This window comes from Typopeltis vanoorti, chromosome 3 (assembly GCF_054136105.1).
Source record: "Typopeltis vanoorti isolate ZY-2024b chromosome 3, IOZ_Tvanoo_1.0, whole genome shotgun sequence".
Taxonomy (NCBI): domain Eukaryota; kingdom Metazoa; phylum Arthropoda; class Arachnida; order Uropygi; family Thelyphonidae; genus Typopeltis; species Typopeltis vanoorti.
In genome coordinates, this window is record NC_143551.1 from 37,587,752 (window position 1) to 37,608,506 (window position 20,755).

Consider the following 20,755-nt stretch of genomic DNA (forward strand, 5'->3'; position numbering starts at 1 on the left):
AAAAGAATAAAGGCCCATACGAAGAGCTCAAGAAAGGTACTGTAAATCATAACCTATGTTAGCTAGAAATTTGTCTGTGAAAAGTATCGTGATTCCAATACAGAACTGTTGAAGTTATACTAGGACTTTAGTATATTGATAGAATGTGTTATGTGTAGATTGACTAGTGTTAAAGATTTGTGAATGATTAAGAATCCTAAGGTATTTTTGCATGTCTATTATATTGCACAAGATATTTAAATGACATAATTGTGTGTTGGTGCAAATAACGGTATAACGGAATAGTGTGAATTAAGTAATTACGTATCCTAAGAATTGAATGCCTAATGTAATGTATAAAATAATTGAAATGTCACAAGTATGTGTTAGCAGTGAATAATTTGTTAATCTACTTCAGTATGAAAAATCAGATAGTGTGAATTGATCTAATTTGTTCACATCAGGTGAATTTATGAATTAATGTGTATGGCGGCATAGTCACAAATAGCCATATTGCTTGTAATGATTTAATGTTAGTCTATAAGTATTTTAGTTTAGTATTTGAATTGTACCATGTTTAGAAACTTAATAAACCTTTTGTTCAATGATAAAAGAGTTGTCTGATGTTGCTAATCCAATGCACCGCTTAAAATCATCGTACCTAATCACGCGGGAAATTTAATGTTGAGGAAAGAGATTAAGAGTCACGACTGCAATAATATTCAAATACTAAGAGATATATTCGAGATTGACTTTCTCCCTATTCATGACAACATAAATGGTGCAGTTGATAACCACTTGAAAATATTGTACTTAGTCACGCGGAAAATTTAAGTTGAGAATTGAGTTAAGTGTCACGACTGCAATAGTTACACTTTCAGATATATTTGAGTTCTTTCTCCTTGTTTATGTACGTAATATCCTAAACTAAATATCCCAAAAGGCGCAGTATAAATACAAATATTAGGGGTACTACGGGGAGCAATAACTTAGATATTGGTATAAGTTTTGGTAAAATCTTGGGCATAGAAGTTAGAAGAATATAGATAAAAGGAATTTGTAAGATTAGAGTAGAAATCGTAAATTGGGACACAACAATAGTGCACTAAAAAGGAAAATACTTAAGCATACTTAAGTGGCACGTGAAATAAATGTTAAAATCTTACATTTTTAAAATTTGGATTTACTAATTATAAAACAAAACAATGCCTTACCCTTCGAGACGTGGGTGGACAGTGGCCTAGGTCAGGATTTAAGCCATATACAACATCAAATTCTATCTGGATAAATAAAAATAAATAAATAAATAGAAATAAAAAATCCATTATGTGAAATTACAATTTCAGTTAACATGAAGGATCCTTAAAAATTAGCAATATCTTGAATACTAGTTTCACATACATAAAACTGTATCAGCTGAGAATTCTTTTCCACACTTGCAGTTTTCCCAGATTCAGAAATAAAATATATAGAGATAGCCATTCCTCCTCTCTGCACACACAAAATTCTAAAACACTGAAAAATCATACTTGTCAAACAGATATTGCACTAATAAGTAGTAGCGATACCTATCAACTCTGTAAAACATTTACAGAGAGCAAAAATCTTATGAATAGTAATTTATGGGCCATATTTTGAAAGCGATGGCCAAGGGGGGAGGGGAGGAGGACTTGATTATTTTTTTTAAAGTATCTGTAATCACTGTAGCCATTGGAAAGGAAGATATACATATGGTTGAGTTTGGTTGAAAGGGAGATTCTGGAACAAAGATTATAGTCTGCATTCGTTAGAGTTTTAATAATGCCATATTGTTGCAAGGGGTGGTGGTGGTGAGAAAGTTTGTGAATGGATCTGCCTGTGTGAGTGGGTTTTCTATATACAGTGAAGGAAAGGTTACAATTAGGAAGGCATGTTACTAAGGTGTCTTAAGAAGGGTAAACTATTGTTATTTTCCTTTTCTATCATAAACTGGATTCTTGGGCATTATCAAAACTAACCAATAAAGTCTATAATCTTTGTTCCAGTGGAACCTCTCTTTCTACCGAACTCAACCACATGCACAACACCTTCTTTTCCAAATGACTACAGTGATTACAGAATTAAAAAAATAATCAGGTCCCCCCGCATCGCTTCAGAAGGATTTCAGAAATGCCATCATCACCCCTACATCTATGGCACATCAGAAAAAAATAGCCTGGTCTTTAAAAAAGTAATATTTCTAAACAGCTTTTAAGCCATGCCAGAAACTTGCTACCCTTATCCATTCTACCAAAGATCAGTTCTCTCCTCTCTCAGTGACTGGAGTTTATAAAGTATCCTGTTCCTGCAAGTTGGATTACTTCGGACAGACAGGCAGATCAACGACCATCCATTTAAAAGAACACAAATTGTACATCTGCAATCACGACTATGGTTAATCTGGCCTTGCAAACCATGTATTGGTACAACCTACAGGATCTCCTGGAAGAAAACTATCATGATCCACCATACTAAATTTAGAAAGGAAAGACTGTTTTTGGAATCTGCAGCAGCATTCAGAAAAGTTATGCACTTCAGCACGATTTCCAGCAGCATATTATATTAGCGGGTTTATGCAACAAGAAACTGAGGAGGCAATGGATTTTGGCATAACTTGCAGATGAACCGCATAGTCTAGAAATATCGAAAAAATTAAGAAAAAGCGAGGTATGTCATGAATTCATAAAATATATATAGATACTAGTTTATTTTATCATTTACTATAATAAAATATACACAGTCTATTATAAAAAGTTAAGATTTATCATAACTTTAATGCACAGAAATACTTACAGACCGTACATGCGTCATTTACAGTCGAGAGAAATGTAAACAAATGTAAAGATGCAGAATTAAATCATCACTGCATAAAATTAACTGTTAATTAGTTTATTTTATTATAATTAATTAAATTAACATTTTATAATGACTCATTTATTAGTGTATAGGCTAGGCTATCATGAAGCAAACATATTACTGCTTCTTCGTTATCAATGCATGAATCGTTATACTTGTAAATAAACATGAATTTCTTTTTCACGTTATCTTTTCATTTTTGATGTCTAGTGTTAGCAATACGTAAAACATCTACAGTGCATAAAATAATTCAGTAAAATCATAAAATATATGTTATCAATTATAGTACTGTACAAATATAGTACTGTAAATGTATTTTCTCTTCCTTTTGATTTTCTTAATAAGATTTTCTTTTCTCTAACTTACTTTATTGTAAGAATACAGTATATAATACATATAACATACAAAATATGTGTTCATTGACTGTTTATGTAAGTTTATTGGTAAGGCTTCTGGTCAACAGTAGGGTATTAATAGTTAAGTTTTGGGGAAGCCAAAAGTTATACACGGATTTTCAAACAATGCAGGGGAGGTCAATGCCTTTAACCCCTGTGTTGTTCAAGGGTCAACTATATATATCTAGTTTAATGCTTTGGCTAAATACTCTTGTATTATATATAAAGTTATTCAATTACTCCTTACAACACAGTTTTGCTTATTGTGCTGCATCTATTATTTCCATACATTTCATCTTCTCTCACACACACACACACACAAAGTACCTAATAAACTGAAATATTTCACTTGTTTTCAAGGTCCTCCATTCAGGACATAGTTCATATTTTTGATGTTCCTACTATTTTAGTAGTTTTGGTCTGTTTATTGCTAATTTTTACGACAAATTTGTTACAGAAAGTTATTCAGATTAGTTAAGGAATCTTGATAACGAAGGAATAATCCTCAGTTTCTTGAAAACAAGTAACGATCATACCCTTAGTTGGTTTGCCAGCATATTATGAGGCTAGTATGTTATGCGTGTTAAGTGCATGTTTTAGTTGATTTTGCAATTTGATTTTTTGGATTAATGGCCAAAGCAATTCAGGTTATGAGGCCAGTGTATTATGTATGTTAACTGCATTTGTTCTTCAGGCTGGTTTGACTCTTTTTATGGGATGAAAAACTCGAGTTTCCAGGAAGGAAAGCCCTGCCACCTCCATATGAAACCAGCTAACTCACTTTGCCATTCTAGTGTAAATGTTTTACATTTACACCAGGATGGCAAATCCATTCAAATATATCATGTAGATACTAGGAATACAAAAGTCTGGAATTTTCTGAACTTTTTCAATACAACTGATTAAATCATAATTTGCATCTGCTGAAAACTTGCACTTGAATAATATAGTGACAAAAAAAAAAAAAAAAAAAAAATCTTTTATAAAAGCTGTCAAATGGTATATTTATTGGATGTGGATCACCAAATTACCCAACTTAAGCTTCCACCTTTCATATACATACCTATTTTAAATTTGAAGTGTTCTATCAGTAAAGTAGAATTTCAAAAAAAAATTTTTTTCAGAATATTTAGAAATGATGAAATGTATCAATCAGTAAGATTGTTTGGTTCATGATCCCTATAGGTAAAAAAATTGCTGCAGAACAAATTCATCAAAGATTGTAAAGTTGGAGTCAAATTTGTCTTAATATAAGAACTGAATCTTCATGTGCAATCAACATACTAATTACAGTGCATCAAGAATAAAAATGTTGCATTCCAAATAAGTTTATATTTTGGTTTTCTTAAAAGTACAGCAAGAATCCGAAGTAATTTAATTCTGAATGAGGTAACATTATATGAATCTTTTTCTTGACCTTCAGCATGCATAAAATCAATTTTTCATTACACTTACCTCTTTTCCTTTTGTTTCTCCTTTTTCGAACCATTCAACAGTAACACTTCTATTATCTAAATTTATTCCACTAATAACAGCTGAATGGATACGGCCTAAAATGTAAATTAGAGAACATAAACATTTAAGTTTTGAAGTTAAAAAACACATGATTTCAAATTCAACATAGAAACATATGGAATTACTGAAAAAAACATAAAATGGCTTTAACTTGGCAATGATTAAATGAAATACTGATTTATCAATATTTGCTAGTCAAATTATAATAGACAAGAAATTATATTCTTATTTTCATCCAAGCAAAAACAAGCAATTTTTCATGCAAAGCATCTTCATGACTGGGCTGGCTAGTTAGGATCCAGTATCCAATAATGTAGGGCACACTTCCTTCTTGATGTGTATATTGCTATGCATTACTGGACTAAGTCATTAAGCAGACTAGTTTCGACTATTGCAGAAAGCCTCATCAGTGGGAATGGGCTCAAGATGATACAAAGTTTAAATCAATGTACAAGTCATATTTCCACATACAAACAATAAAAGCAGAAAAAACTTTCTATGGAAAGTTTTTCCATAGTTATATAAGTTTTTTTACCTTGGGTTATGTATATTAGGGTTACCAAGTAATTTTAAAAACTTGATTACTTTACTCCTAATCCCAAGTAAGCAGACAGTTAAGTTTGCACCTGAACGTAGTTCAAGTCAAAAGGTGGTGCAACACCAGCGAAACTCATTGTAAAGGTGGGTAAAGCTCTGATCCATAATTTCTATTCCCATAATGTAAATGTTTTACATTATGGAAAATACTAAGAATAGTGATCAGAGCTTTACCCACCTTTACAATGAGAGTTTCCCTAGTGTTGCACTACCTTTTGACTTGAACTATGTTCAGGGGAAAACTTAACTGTTTGCTTACTTGGGATTAGGAGTAAAATAACCAAGTTTATAAAATTACTTCGTAACCCTAACACACACACACACACACACACACACACACACACACACAATGGCCATTAATTAACTTTCCCTCTTTAGAGGTATCTGTAGCTAAAACTAATACACAGAATGAGACCACATTTTATATTGAGATTTTTGAAGGCATAGGGAGATGAATTCTGTGAAAAAAAGATTTAGTACAAAAAGTCGCCGATAGGGAAAATTTTGGTGGTGGAGCCGAAAGCAGTCAAATATTTGCAATAAACGCAGGTAAAAAGGATTATGCAACTTTTACTGTGTGTACGTGAGGGCAGCACCACCAATTCCATTTAAAAAGGGATTGGGAACATTCAGACAATTTTTCGAATGACTGACGAATTGTGCTCAATATGCATCCTACCTTGCCTCAGTGTGCTTTACTTGTTAAGTTGTTTTACCTTAAACAGTGCAATGCCATAGCGGCCCTTTGGGAATTTAGAAGGCTTCATCACCTGCGTACAGGTCCTATGTCAGCTGTAGCACTGAGAGCTATGATTAAGAAGTTTGAAGAAACTGGATTACTAGGAGTTAGACCTGACAGAGGACAGAAAGCAGTGCAAGAAGAGACAGTAACAGACGTTACTACTGCGGTGTTCGACGACACAGGGACCAGCACTGGTCCAAGCTCTCGCAAACTTGATATGGCTTATGGTACAGTCTGGAAAATCTTACGGAAAATGCTTCACTTCTATCCGTATAAGTTCAGTCGTTGCACATTCGGATGCAATTTGTTGTACACAAGAAAGGTCAGCACATTGAAAATCGTGTATGTGGTCCAGGGGACCCTGATTCTGATGAATAAAACATTATTTTCTGTGAGTTCAATCACTACATTAATTTCTGTGTCTCTTGTTTTAGTTTAATTATTATTATTATCATTGTAACGTGCCACATATCCAGCTGGAATGAGTGAAGGGGCTGTTGCTTACACTGTTGAAATGTAATTATTCCATTTTATCTGCCTTTAATGTAATTATCTGCTTGTTTTCAGCTGCAGGAGCGACAAAATCTCCCCTATCGGCGACTTTTGGTACTAAATCTTTTTTTTCAAGGAAATCATCTCCCCATGCCTTCAAAAGTCTCAATATAAAATTTGGTCTCATTCCGTTTATTGGTTTTAGCTACAGATGCCTCCAAAGAGGGAAAGTTATTTTATGGCCACCCTGTATATATAGAAGATATGAGAAAATATGAGTAGCAAAACAGTTCTTGGTTTCCTGTATTAGGCAATTGTTTGCCTGTAACGTTTTCAAGGGTTTAAAAAGTCTTCTGCCCATCTCGTCCTTGGTCTTCCTCTTGATCGGTGTCCCTTTGGTTTATATTTCCAGGCAATATTTGGCCATCTGTCCTCATTCATTCTTTCTATGTGGTTTTTCTAGTTCTTTCTATAGTTTGTGATGTCATCTGTTATGTTAATTATGGATAACTGTTTTCTTATTTCTTATCTTGTTTATTCTTTTATAGCCTGCGAGTGGTGGTCTTAGGAACTTCATTTCTACAGCTTCCACTTCTCTTTTATCTCGTTCTCCCCAAGTCCAGGTTTCACTGCTATATTTCAGAATTGGTTTGGTTATTATTTTATACAGTTTTATTTGTGTTGTTCTAGACATCTGAAGTGTCCATTCAAAGTTCCAATGACTGCTAGGAATTTTTGCTTTTTATATGCAATGTCGATTTCTCCATTGGAGCTTAAGTAATTTCCTAGATATTTAAATTTGTTCACTTGTTCTATTACTTTGTTGTGGATAACTAGTTTGCATCTTTCAATTTCTTTACCTTGAAATGCTACTGATTTTGTTTTATTTATTAAGATCTTCATGTCATACTGTTCTATTGTTTTGTTCAATAAGCATAGATTTTTCTGTAATTGGCCTTCATTTTCAGCAAAAATAACTTGATCGTCAGCATACAAAAAACAGAATGTGTTATCGAAGTGGATGGTGAGTGCTCCAGCTCCTCTGAATGTCGTTAAGGCAAATAAAATACTCATGATGAACAGTATTGTGTGACCTCCTGTGATGAGTCTTTGGACTCCTCAGAAGCTTGGAGGTAATAGTGCTATGGAATATAGAGGCAAATGATGTAAATCTAACTGACACTACGTGCAAGTAGTCCATTCATGAAGATACTTCATGCACTAACTTTTTTAACATAACTTCTTGTCTTTTATAACTTTACTTTGTAACCAACTAGGAAACTTCCTACAATATATCAGTATTCCCCTTTCTCAGAGTAATAATACAGCAGTAATTTCAGCATAGAAAAAAGCATTATTGAATGCCACCCAAAAGTCATCCCACTTAAATAAGGGAAGTAAACTTATTAGTGCCATGGGTGAGCTGAAGATAATGTATATCAAACAAAGAACATTTTTCATGCCACTTTAGATCTTCAATAAGCAGTGTAATGATCTCACAGTAGGTAACAAAAATCATCTACTCTACAGTCTATTTGGATGGAGGTTGGCAGATGCCACAATCTACTTGACCAATAAGGCAAGTAGAGTTGAATGGGTCACTAACCTGCTTACAATAAGCTGGAAGTGGCTTGAAATAAATATATTAAACTATAAATTAAAGATGCCAAGAAATTATAATCTTGGCTTAACCCTTTATCCAAGTGTCAGCTTGGATAAAGGATTAAACTTTTTATACAAGTGTAAGAAAAGTTTATGCACAAGTTTTGCTTACACTTGGATCATGGATTAAAGCAAGAATATAATTTCATGGCATCTTTAACTATATCTGTTGTGAGTGAGATTAACATAAAAAAAAATGACATACATGCATGTATACATATGCACACACATACACATGGGATATGTTTACAGTTATCTTTGCTTCATATAACCAAAGTTTTCAGTTTTATATCTTTTCTAACACTAATACGAACCATTATAAAATTCATTATTTTTAACTGTTTAAAAGTAGTTTAGAAAATAATTTATAAGTATATATCAGTTAATTTAAGAATGGTCAAACTATATTATAATGAGAAGATCCTTCTGCTGAACTGTTTAAATTTGATAACCAAATAAGCATTTGAAATTAAATACAAAATATATATAAGGTAAAAGTGAAGTTTAAAAAAAAAAGTGTTAGTGAGAATTTTATATGAAAAGTAGGTTTTAACTAAAATCATCTTCAGAAGGGTTAAAGGTACGGAATAAAACACTAATATGAAGCAGTTTTACTGTCATTGCAACAGACGATATTAAAGAAATAATAATCGATAAGTATCCCACCCCAACTTGCACACACATGAAGGAGATGGTAGGTTCTGCAGTTGTATACAGATGACCAGTCATTCCAAATTCTGATGTTTCCAAACATAACGAGTATGACTTTAGTGTGTTCAAGTTGGAGAGTGTATTTAAGAAGTAACAATTAAATACACTATGTGGGATACAAATCCTATCTTTTTTTTTTCATCATTACACAAATCATTTTAATAGCTATGAAAGAATTCTTAAGACATCTTAAAATAATTCACCTAATTCTGCAGTAGCTAAAATAACAAAAAATTTTCCATACACAGATAAATAATAAAGTAATAGTAATCTGTATCAAAGTAATCTCTAGTGATATACAGGGTGATTATAATTAAAGTACACATTTCAAAAGGCTGTAATGGGATAACTACTCAGCAAATGAATTAATATTTAACATAATATGTATACAGCAATGGAATTTATTTTGCACAAAACCCAATATTAGTTCTAAAAGCTGCCACTAGGGCAATACACGGTGCCAAAATATTGTAGTGGGTAATTCAAAATGTCACAAAATATATGATACACATGGTGTGGTTGCACAACATGTTTGATATGCTGTCTTCTATTGTCTGCAATGTGCTGAAATCTCAAGCTCAACCGCAGAAGTAGAATTTCAGTTGAAATGTTGTGGATATGGGATGTAATGCTGTGCGTTCATGCGTGTCTCTCTCTCTCTCTCTTCAACATTCATATCTGTGGTCTCCAGTCTTTGGTGAAATGGTTTATTTCTAATCCAGTTCTCAGATCAATAAGTTAAAATTGTTTTGAACACTGTCTTGTAATATAGCTAATATTTGACTGATTTCTCTCTTATTCCATATACATTTATTCAGTTAACTTACCTTAAGTAGCTTTGATAATTCTGTTGTCTATTTACACATTTAATTTACATTTTCACTGAAAATTGTGCCTAGGTAAGCTGAATTGTTTTAATTGTTACATAGGATCTCCATTCAGGATGCAGATGATATTTTCAATGTTTCTGCCTATTTTCATTATCTTTGTCTTTTTATTGATGATTTTCATATCAAATTTATTACAACACTCTCCTCTTTGCCGACGACCAAATAACAATTACAAATTCTGAAGATAACTTACAGAAAGCTATTTTAGATCTAAATAAGATATCCAAAGATTATGGTATGATAATATCAACAGAAAAATCAAAAACTATGGCCTTTAAAGGACAAGATCTAGCAAGAACTAAAATAGTAATAGATAACAAGATCTTAGAACAGGTGAATTCATTTAACTACCTAGGATGTATGATCACATATAAAAATGAAAAAGATATAAACGTAAAAATTGCAAAATATTTAAAAATAACAGGTGCAATTAACTCTATATTTAAACCAAACCTAGTTCAAAAACAAACCAGGCTAAAAGTATACAATACATTAGCCCTACCAGTCTTAATGTATGGAAGCAAAATCTGGACAATAAAACAAAAAGACAAACAAAGGTTAACAACAGCAGAAATGAAGTTTATGAGAAAAACTGCAAAGTACACCCTATTTGGTCACAAAAGAAACGAAGATATTATGAAAGAATTAAACCAAGAACCAGTAATAGAAAAAATTAAAAAATATAAACATAAATGGATGGAACACAGTCAAAGAATGAAAACAGAAAGATTACCAAAACAAGCCTTAAAGTACAAGCCATTAGGAAAAAGGAAACCAGGTCATCCTCTTAAACGATGACTTCTAAGGCCGGAACAGGCCATGCTAGGCCTAAATCCTTGATACGCATGATGATTTATTACAACAGTTAATCAATTTATTCAGGGAACCTTGCAGACGGATTTATTGCAGGGAACCTTGCAGATGAATGTTATACTCCTAAATAAAATGGATTTATTTAGGAGTATAACATCATCTGCATAAAATAAAGACCGAGATTAACATCTCCAATTTTGATATCAGGTTCAATACTGCTTTCCTTCATAATATGATCCACATATATAATAAATAACAGTGAAGTATTTATCAATCTTTATCTCCAGTTTTTATGTCACTTTTGCCATCTATGATTCCTTTCACAGTACTCTTTATGCATTATCTAAGCTTTTTCAACATCCTCCATGGTATTTTGTCATCTTCCTGATATTTATTTTCTATGTTCTTACCAAAGTCTTCCTAAAACTTTCATTTAGCTAGTTTTACACACTGCTTCACTTTCTTACATTTGACTCTGTATTCTCTAAGAGCACGAGCTGACTTATTTGCCAAGAACTTTCAATATGTTTTCTTCTTTTCCTTCGCTCTCTCTCTTTAATTTCCTGAGTCCAACTATGGAGTTCTGATTTTGCTACCTTTGTAGATAACTACAAAGATAACCTCCGGCTGAATCAATGTTTACTTCAGGATTTGCCACTGAATCGCCAAATTCTGGTTCCTGTTTTCAAATTCTCATTTTTTTCTTGAATAATGGTTGTGTATTTTAATCTATAGTTTACATCTAAAAGCTGCTCAACTTTGATTTGTTTTAAATCAAAGCAGATGTTATTTTAAATTTATTATTATATTACATATAACATATTTATTACATTATATGTAACAACTAGTCCATGCCCTGAGCAAAATTCTAACAGGTACTTACCATTATTATTAACTTTGCTCTTTTCTCCAAATTTTCCCAAAACTTTTCTGCATCTGGTAATCATGTCCTACTCTGCTATTTCTAACAATAACCAACTTTTCCTTTTTCACGGTATTATTTTTCTCTAATGCCTCACACAATTCCTTCACTGCTTACTTAGAAGTTTTTGCAGGACCATAGGCACAAATAAATCTCATTGTCTAAATCCCCATTCTGATATTTGCCCACATCACTAGTATATCACTACTAAATATGAAGATAATCAAGAAGATTATCCTCATTTAGTGTTGAATAGTATAGCTACTCTCTCTTTTATTTGATTGTTATAGCCTGAATATCACATTTTGTATTTGTTGCTTAAAAAGACCTTGCCTGTTTGAATTCTTTGTTTCAGTGACTCCTATTATGTCAATCTGGTACTTATCCAATTATTCTGCTTGTTTGATTTCTTTCCCATTGAGACTTCCTTTATCTCTGTTGATAGTGTGATAGGATATGTTCAGGAGCTGACTTTTTGCTGTTCGCCCTGGATCCCTGGTAAAAACAATAGGGCCATGTTTAACCAGGCAATGCCTCAGCTGTCATGAAATTATGTCGTGTTGTACCATCATATTGCACTATGGTTAAGCCAATAAGAATATAATTTGGCTTGCTAAATCTCAAATTGCCTGCCCATTTTCATTCATTCAGTATCCCGACAGATACTGTTGGGGTGGAGGAAATAAGAAATCTTGGGATAATGGTGGATAAAGATCTAAAATTTAGAAGCCAAAACTGCGACACCAACAGAATGAATTCTGGCAATGATGCAGAAGACAATGACTTATAGAAGTGAGGAGATTTTTGTTCCATTGTAAAAGGCTTTGATTAGACTACTGTGAATAGATTTGTTCACCTGGTTTTCAAAGAGATGAGATGTTGGAAAGGCTCCAGAGGCAATTGACTAAGGTAGTTTTTTTATTTCACAACCTCTTCAATGTTGGATATGAAGAAAGGTTGAGATGATGCAATTTGCAGGGTCCAGTGGATAGTAGGAAGATTGATAGTATGATAGACAGGCACAAGTTAGTAAGGGGTTATTATAGTATTAACATTGAAGAGGTTATTCATAAAATGGTGGGAGATCGGGAAAGAACAAGAGATCATCCCTGTAAGCTGTGTAAGGAGGATGTAGGAAGTAGGTTTTTGCATGGAGAGTTCTGAATGATTGGAATGCACTGCCTGAGAGCATGATGTCTACAGAGAATTTAAGGTACAGTATGATGAGCTGTCTGTATGACAAAAGGGACCTCCTAGATGAGTCAGTTACTACATGGGGGTCTAAGGATAATACGGGGGGAGGGTATTCTAAAGTACAAACTTTTATTTTGAAATAAATAGCAATTGGAAATAAAAACACAAACATACATAAACATCAAGGTAACAGAAGCAAATGAAATTTTTAAGCTACTGAGTGATCATTTTACAAGGGTATATCATTCAAGTGAAGACATTATGACAGAGGCAAACAGGGACTGATGTGAGAACAGATGTTGAAGAACTGGAGGTACTTAATATATTGCAGAATTTGAATGCAAATACAGATTTTTTATCCAAATACTTTATCCAACTCAACTGTGGGATTGGATGGGATATTGGCTTGCATTTCAAGAGAATGTGCAGGGGAACTGGTGATGCCTTTGACTAGACAGTTTAATTTAAGTGTCAGTTCTGGCAAAATCCCAAGAGAGTGGAAGAGGGCAAAAAAAATTCCTTTGCATAAAGAAGGATCTAAGTTCATGGTAGCAAATAATAGATCAATGAGTATCTCAGGAGTGTTGGTAAAAGTACTGCAAAAGTTGGTCAAAAAGAGAATTCAGGAATGGATGGATAAGAATATGATATTCTATGAGGGGCAGTATGGTTTTATGAACAACTAACTTTTTATAATTGATTGACAGCTGAGTTGGATAGAGAATGGCCACATTCCAATACTGCTTAATTTTGCAGAAATGTTTGATAGGATACCACATGGAACTCTTTTACATTCTGCAACAAATGGAGATGGAATTGGTGATATGGATAAAAGGGTGGCTGATGGATAGATACTAAAAAGTAGTATAAGGAGGAGCAGAATGCAGGTGACTAGTGATGTATCACAGGACTCTGTGCTGGGTCCACTGCTGTTTAATTTCTACATAAAAGATAAAGGAAACGATTTGAAGTGATATATTGAGTTGTTTGCTGATGTTGCAAAGTTGGATAGTGTAACACGTAATCAAGGTGAACCAGAGAGCTTCACCTTGATTACCTGCAGGATGATTCAAATAGGCTGGAGCATGTGCAAACCATAAAGGATGTCAATTTAATGTGGTAAAGTGTAAAGTTATGTGTTTCGGGATGGAAAGATTACAAGCTGTGTACCACACTGAGGGAAATGTACTCCAGGAAATTGATGAAGTAGAGATCTGAGGTTACTAGTAGACAGAGAGGTGAAGTTTAGAGGACATATTGCTAAAGAAATCCAGGTAGTTCACAGGATTACTTGGTTATTAAAGAACACATTAACAAGAGAGAGAGAGAGAGAGAGAGAGAGATAAGAGTTATCATTCCTATCTATAAAGCCTTCATACAACCACATCTAGATTACTGTACTCAGGTCTGGTCACCTGGGTTTCTTGGGGATGATGAAGTGGTTGAGAGAATCCATATGCGAGTCACCAAGATGGAATACTCCCTATTAGGATAGACTGAGGGCTTGTGGATTGCAAAAGTTGGTTAATAGAGAAAAAGAAGGGAGGATAGGATAGAAACATTTAAGTTACTTAAAGGATTTCATAGGATTGATGAATGGGAAATGTTACCACACTTGGTTGGTGGTGGTGGTGGGAAGAACGAGAGGTTATCCTGGAAGTTGGGTAAGAGTGTGGTTAGCAAGGATGTAAGGACTAGATTTATTGTTTGGAGAGTGCTGAATGAATGGATGAGTTGCCTGAGTCAGTTGTGCATTGTCTGTTAATGTCTTTATCTGTTTGTCTGTCATCAATAGGGACTGATGGGGTATTAGCATGGATGCTAAAAGAGTGGTCAGCTGAACTGGCTATTCCTTTAACCAGACTACATAATTTGGGTCTCATAACAGGGAAGATTCCAAAGGAGTTGAAAGAATGTATGCCAATGCACAAGGGTGGTGCAAACACTGATGTATCCAACTATCGACCAATCAATATCTCAGAAGTGGTGGTGAAGATTTTGGAAAAGATGGTTAGGACTCGCATGCAGAAATAGGTTGACAGATAATCTATAGATTGCAATGAACAGCATGGGTTCTAAGGGAAGGTCATTTTTTAGCAACTTGCTCACATTCTATTATACTGTTACCATTGAACTAGACAAGAGGAATGGATACACCATAATACTTTTGGATTTTGCTAAGGTCTTTGACAGAATACAGCATGGAAGACTACTGTATAAATTGGAGAATATAAGATTGGAAATAAATTAAAATATTAGCGTGGATAAGAGGATGGCTGACTGACAGATATCAAAATGTGGTATATGGGAGATGCAAGTCTGCAAGAATTAAGGTAACTAATGGTGTACCACAAGCATCAGTCCTTGGTCCACTGTTATTCAATCTGTACATTAATGATATTGGAGAGGATTTGACAGGCGACATAGCTTTTGTTGATGATGCAGAGAAAGGTAGGGTTTGCATTCAGAAATAGGGTAATGAGGAATCCAGCTAATATGCAGTACTGCAGAACAATTTGAATAGGTTGGAATTGTTGGCATGGGGAAAATGGCATGATTAGATATTCAATGTCGTATCATATTGGTGGGATTATGCTAGAAGAAACTGATCAGGCTAGGGATCTTGGAGTGTTAGTAAATAGGAAATTGAAGTTAAAGGACCATGTAGCAAAGATTGTAAATACAACTCAAAAGATAATGGCAATGCTGAAAGTAACTTTTACATGTAAAGATAAGAATGTCATTTTCCCAAGACAGACTAAGAATTTTGCAGACACTAGCAAACAAGAGAAAGAGGGGCGATACAAGAACTACAAACAAGGATCATACAGGATTTCAGTTTATAAAATTTTTCAATTTATGGAGGTAGGGGAAAGGAAATACTATAGCCTTTGCATTCTATTTAGGAATGCACAGAATATTCGGCTCTGCTTTGGTATTTAGCAAAGTACCAAATATCCGGATTCAGCCAAATCAGAAAAATTCCTATTACATGCATCTTAACAAATGCAAGGAATCAGGACACACCTCCCCTTATACTGAGCAACCACTGCATACAAAGACTTGTTGCATTTGCTACAGGCACTTTCTTCGATGTTTTTATTTTAGTTTACATTATTATTTCTTGTATTTACATAGTATCATCTCTGTTGGGGAGGAGATGTTTATTGCTATATAAAGACATTTTATTCATCATCATGCCTGTCAAGGATTTAGGCCTAGAGTGGCATGTTCCGGCCTTTAGAAGTCATCATTGAATCTCTTAAGAGGACATCCTGATTTTCTTTTTCCTAGTGGTTTGTAGTTTAAGGCTTGTTTTGATAATCTTTCTGTTTACATTCTTTCAACATATTCCATCCTTTTATGTTATATTTTAATTTTTTCTATTACTGATTCCTGGTTTAATTTTTTCATAATTTCTTCATTTGTTTTGTGAAAATATATATGCTCTCTCTATATATATTCATTTATTGCTGTGAATAAAAATGAATCCTATGTTTCATTTTTATATATTATAATTATAATAATTATAATTTCTCCTTTTGTATTGTTTGAATTTTTTTTTTCAATATTATATATAAGTGTTAATAAAATGATTTTTGATATTAACTTTTCAATTTTACTTTATTACATGTAGTAAGGTACATGTTATTTCGTGAACAGGAACTACACTTTTTGTATCTGGGCAATTTTGACTAAAATCAAATTGTAGCATTTATTCTTATCACTGATATCAGATATGAGCCTCACTGGAACTCAAAATAAACTTTTTTTTTTTGGAAAGTGGCAAAGAGCTTAGATTTTTCTCCGCCTTTGCCACAGTTGAGTGGTATTGTACTACCTCTATTGCTTTTCAGGTATTTATTATGATTATTATTAAGTAACACATCCAATGAGTCCTTGGACTCCTTGGATGTGTCATGGGAGGGCACATTTGCTGGTCGCAATCAGAAAAGTTTGAAAAACATTAATTTAAAGGACATGAACTTCGTGCAAGAGCATATATTTACCATTTATTAGTGAATTGATGGTTTAGCCTAATAGGTATTATGCACTGTTCATTCTGATCACAGACTATACAGAAACCTTAAAAGAATAACAATCTTCTTCTAAATAAACCACAGCAATCCTATATCAAAAAGTTAAATTAATCATTCACATAAATGGACCCTGGGTTGGTGTATAATCAAATATTTTAATAGGGCAAAGAGAATTTGGAAAAAATATGATAATGAATATTCTAGATCTGTTCGTGTTTCATAGCCAAATGTAGAAAATCTTGAAGGCTTTGAAAATTTACTAGAGTTTATGAGAAAGTTATGTTTTCATAAGATCAGGTAAATTTTTACACATGACTATAAAATATGGATGGATCCAAAATATCCTCCTCTTATTGTTTTACTAATTGAAGCTTCTCAGCTCTACTTTTAATGTTTGAAATGTTGTTATATTTATGAAAAGCAAAAATTTTATTTCACTTTTTACTAGAGAAGAGCCTAAAAGTCTTCATTTCAGTGGTGTGAAATAATCCTTAACAAACAGAAATAGGGAATATTAAAGATCCATGCTTATTTAATAAACAAATATATCATCAATTTAATGATATGTAACCCCAAAGGATGTTTAGGCTAGTATGACAGCACTACATGATTAAGTTTACATTATTATTAATCTCCTATCAAATTTTGCTCCAAATCAGTCTATTACTTATGAACATCCCAATATTGTCATATCTAACATTTCATGCTTCTAAGGCACCTTCTGACTGAATCAATCCACCTAGACCTTGTTCTTCCTCTGGGTCTCTTTCCTGCCATCTTTGCATCAAACACCTGTTTTCTTAGCCTTTTCTCACCCATTCTATTTAGTAGCCATACCACCATAGATTAGCTCTGATAACACATTCTTGACTGCTAATAGTGTAAAGTTACTTTCTAATATCTTCAATTTTAATATGATTCTGCCATTGATTCACCTCTCTACTTTTTCTCAGAATGCTCAGATCTGTGGTATCTAGTCTGAACACTGTCTTATATACTGTTAGTTTGCTGTTTTGGCAAATTTCTCTTATTCCATATAAATTTATTCAGCTGGCTACCAACCATACCAGCTTTACTTATTCTGCTGTCTATTTCCAGATTTAACCTACATTCGTCACTTAAAAACTATGCCTAAATAGATGATATATTTTACTTGTGCTATAGGATATCAATTCAGAACGTAGCTGAAATTTTCTATGTTCCTGCCTATGTTCACAGTTTTGGTTGTCTTCTTATTGCTGATTTTCATGAAAAATTTGTTACAGTTGTTATTCAATTTACTCAGAGAATCCTGGCAACATGCACTAGTTTAGGAGTACAACATCATCATCATCTGCATAAAACAAAGAGCTAAGTTTGTCATCACCAATTCTACTAATATAAGGACTAATGCCATTTTCTTCCATAATGTCATCCCAGATGAATAAGAGAAGAGATAACGTGCATCCTTGTCTTATCCCTGATTTCACATTAAACCACCCTCCTGTATTTCCTTCAATTCTAACTGCTGACTGACAACTTAAATATAGACTATGCATTATTCTGTATAATGTTCTATTCACACTACAGTGTTTTGAAATGATTTTCTCTGGGCACATTGTTGTATGCCTTTCCCAGTTCTACAAAACTTAAGTAGAAATCCTTGTCATATTCCCATGATTTCCAACTATTTGTCTTAAAGCAAAAATCTGATCTTGACAACCCCTATTTGGCCTGAATCCAGATTGCTCATTATATTTTCTCTTCCACAATTTTTTTCAGACTCTTTTCAAGTATGCTTGCATAAATCTTACCTGGAACACTTAGTAGAGAAATTCCTCTAATTCTCATATTCAGCTTTATTCCCTTTACTGCAGATGGGAACTATGAGAGCTCTATTCCAATTGTCTGAATTATATATTTGATTTAATCCTTTATCCAAGTGTAAGCAAACAAAGCTTGCACCTGAAGTATTTTCAGGACTGGGGAAACTCGTGGTAAAGGTGGTATAACTGCTCATCACTTGCCTTAGCATCCCATAATGCAAACCACATCTCCTTGCAGACATGTATAATGCCATGCATTAAGGGAAGGGTCACTACCCAGACTGGTTTCGACCTTCACTGAGGTCTCGTCAGTGGCAACCAGACCCAGAGGTGGTGATGCTAAGGTGGAAATAATGCAGAAGTCATATCACCATATACCAGTTGCCAAAAAGGTGTCAACACCTTATTATTATTAGACACCTCGAGGGAGTCCAAGGACTCATCGAGGATAATGACCCTTCCCTTAATGCATAGCAGTAAACATGTCCGCGAGGAGATGCACTTTGCATTATGGGATACTAAGGCAAGTGATCAGAACTTATACCACCTTTACCATGAGTTGCCCCAGTCCTGAAAATACTTCAGGTGCAAACTTTGTTTGCTTACACTTGGATAAAGGATTAAACCAAAAATATAATTGGTAGCATAGCCAAGTGAAAAAACTTCTACCAACAGTCTGACAAGATCCTCTGAATTATGTAGTGTAGCCACTGCAAAAACTTTTAACCTCATATTTGAACATTTCTAGTCAAATATCATCTACACCAAGTACTGATACATACTCCTCTTTACATTTCTATTGAAAGACTCTTCTACTAAGGTTCTGTCACTGCTTGTTTCATTCAACAGTCATTCAAAGTAATTACTCCTGATAATTACTTTGAATGACTTTAAAATGTACTGTAAAAGAAATTGATTTCTTTTACAGTACTCTTTCCTCCATCTCTAACTTCAACAGTCTCCAGAACGTTTTGCCACCTTCCTGATATTTCCATACTCTTACCAAAGTCTTCCCATGACTTTTGTTAAGCTACTTTTAAACATAGCTTAACTCTCTTATATTTTTCTCTGTATTCTTTTAGGACATATGCAGACTTATTTGCTAGGAGCTTTTGGTATGCTTTCTTTTTCGGTACAGCATCTTTAATTTTTTGTGTCCACCATGGTATTCTTATTTTTCTATCTTTGCTGAGAACTTCACACCACATACATCTCTAGCTGAATTTGTCAATGTCTTCTTCAGAATTTCCAAAGTAGACTCTGAGGTTTGGTTCTTGTTTTCAATTAGTTATTTTTTTCTTCAATAATGTTTGTATAGTCGAGTCTACAATTTACCTGTAAAAACTGCTCAACTTTAATTCTTTTTAAAGTTAAGCAGTTTTTACAGGTAAATGGTAGACTCTGCTGCTTATAATTTTTATAATGGACATCATCTTTCTACATACTGTTCTTTTCAATGTGATATCCATCCATTTTAATCCTCATTTAGTACTAATTAATGGTCACTTCCAATTTCAAATCCTCTGTACACTTTTGTATCCTGACCCAGCATGATGATATCACTACCAATGATGGCATAAATCAATGAAGCTTTTCTTATTTCTTTTCTTATTTCCATATAAACTTGAGCATATCTCTATGTTGAAAGATGGTATTAGTAATGACTAGTCCATATCCTGAGCATTGATCCAAGAAATACTTACAAAATTGTTATTAGTTTTTCTTTTTCTCCAAATTTTCCCAAAACCTTGATATATGCCTGGAGGAATGAATTTCCTACTCTGCTGTTCAGATCTCCAACAAGGACTACTTTTATCATTTTCTTTATGTCAGCTTCCAAGTTCTAATGACTCAAAAAATTTCTCCACTTTTTCCTTAGAAGAATCCTTTGTGGGATCATATACAAAAATAAGCTTTGTTGTCCATTTCCCCCATTTCGAAATTTGCCCACATAACTCTACTTGAAACTGTCTTCCAATCAAGAAAGTTGTCTTCGTGTTTGGCGTTGAATGCCATCATTACTCCTTCCTTTCCTTATTCATTATTGCCTGAAATAACATCCTATACCTATTATTTAAAAATATCTCACCAGTTTCTGTCCACTTCTTTGTCTTGGTAGTGTCA

At 33.7% G+C, this 20,755-nt stretch overlaps 1 protein-coding gene and 1 non-coding gene across 3 annotated transcripts in view; one reads left to right on the top strand and one right to left on the bottom strand.

Annotated features, from left to right (window-relative positions):
* Window positions 1–20,755, bottom strand: part of Klp10A (kinesin-like protein 10A) — a 469,762-nt gene that overhangs the window by 394,978 nt on the left and 54,029 nt on the right. For both annotated transcript variants that reach the window (XM_090390589.1, XM_090390588.1), the window contains exons 2-3: window positions 4,704–4,798; window positions 1,194–1,259 (exon numbers count right to left, since the gene is read on the bottom strand). In XM_090390589.1, coding sequence (XP_090246715.1) covers window positions 1,194–1,259; window positions 4,704–4,798 — 161 coding nt within the window. The remainder of the gene's footprint in view (window positions 1–1,193; window positions 1,260–4,703; window positions 4,799–20,755) is intronic.
* LOC150108056 (U2 spliceosomal RNA) lies at window positions 16,461–16,644 on the top strand. The gene has a single exon (XR_016548155.1). It is a non-coding gene; the product is annotated as a U2 spliceosomal RNA (small nuclear RNA).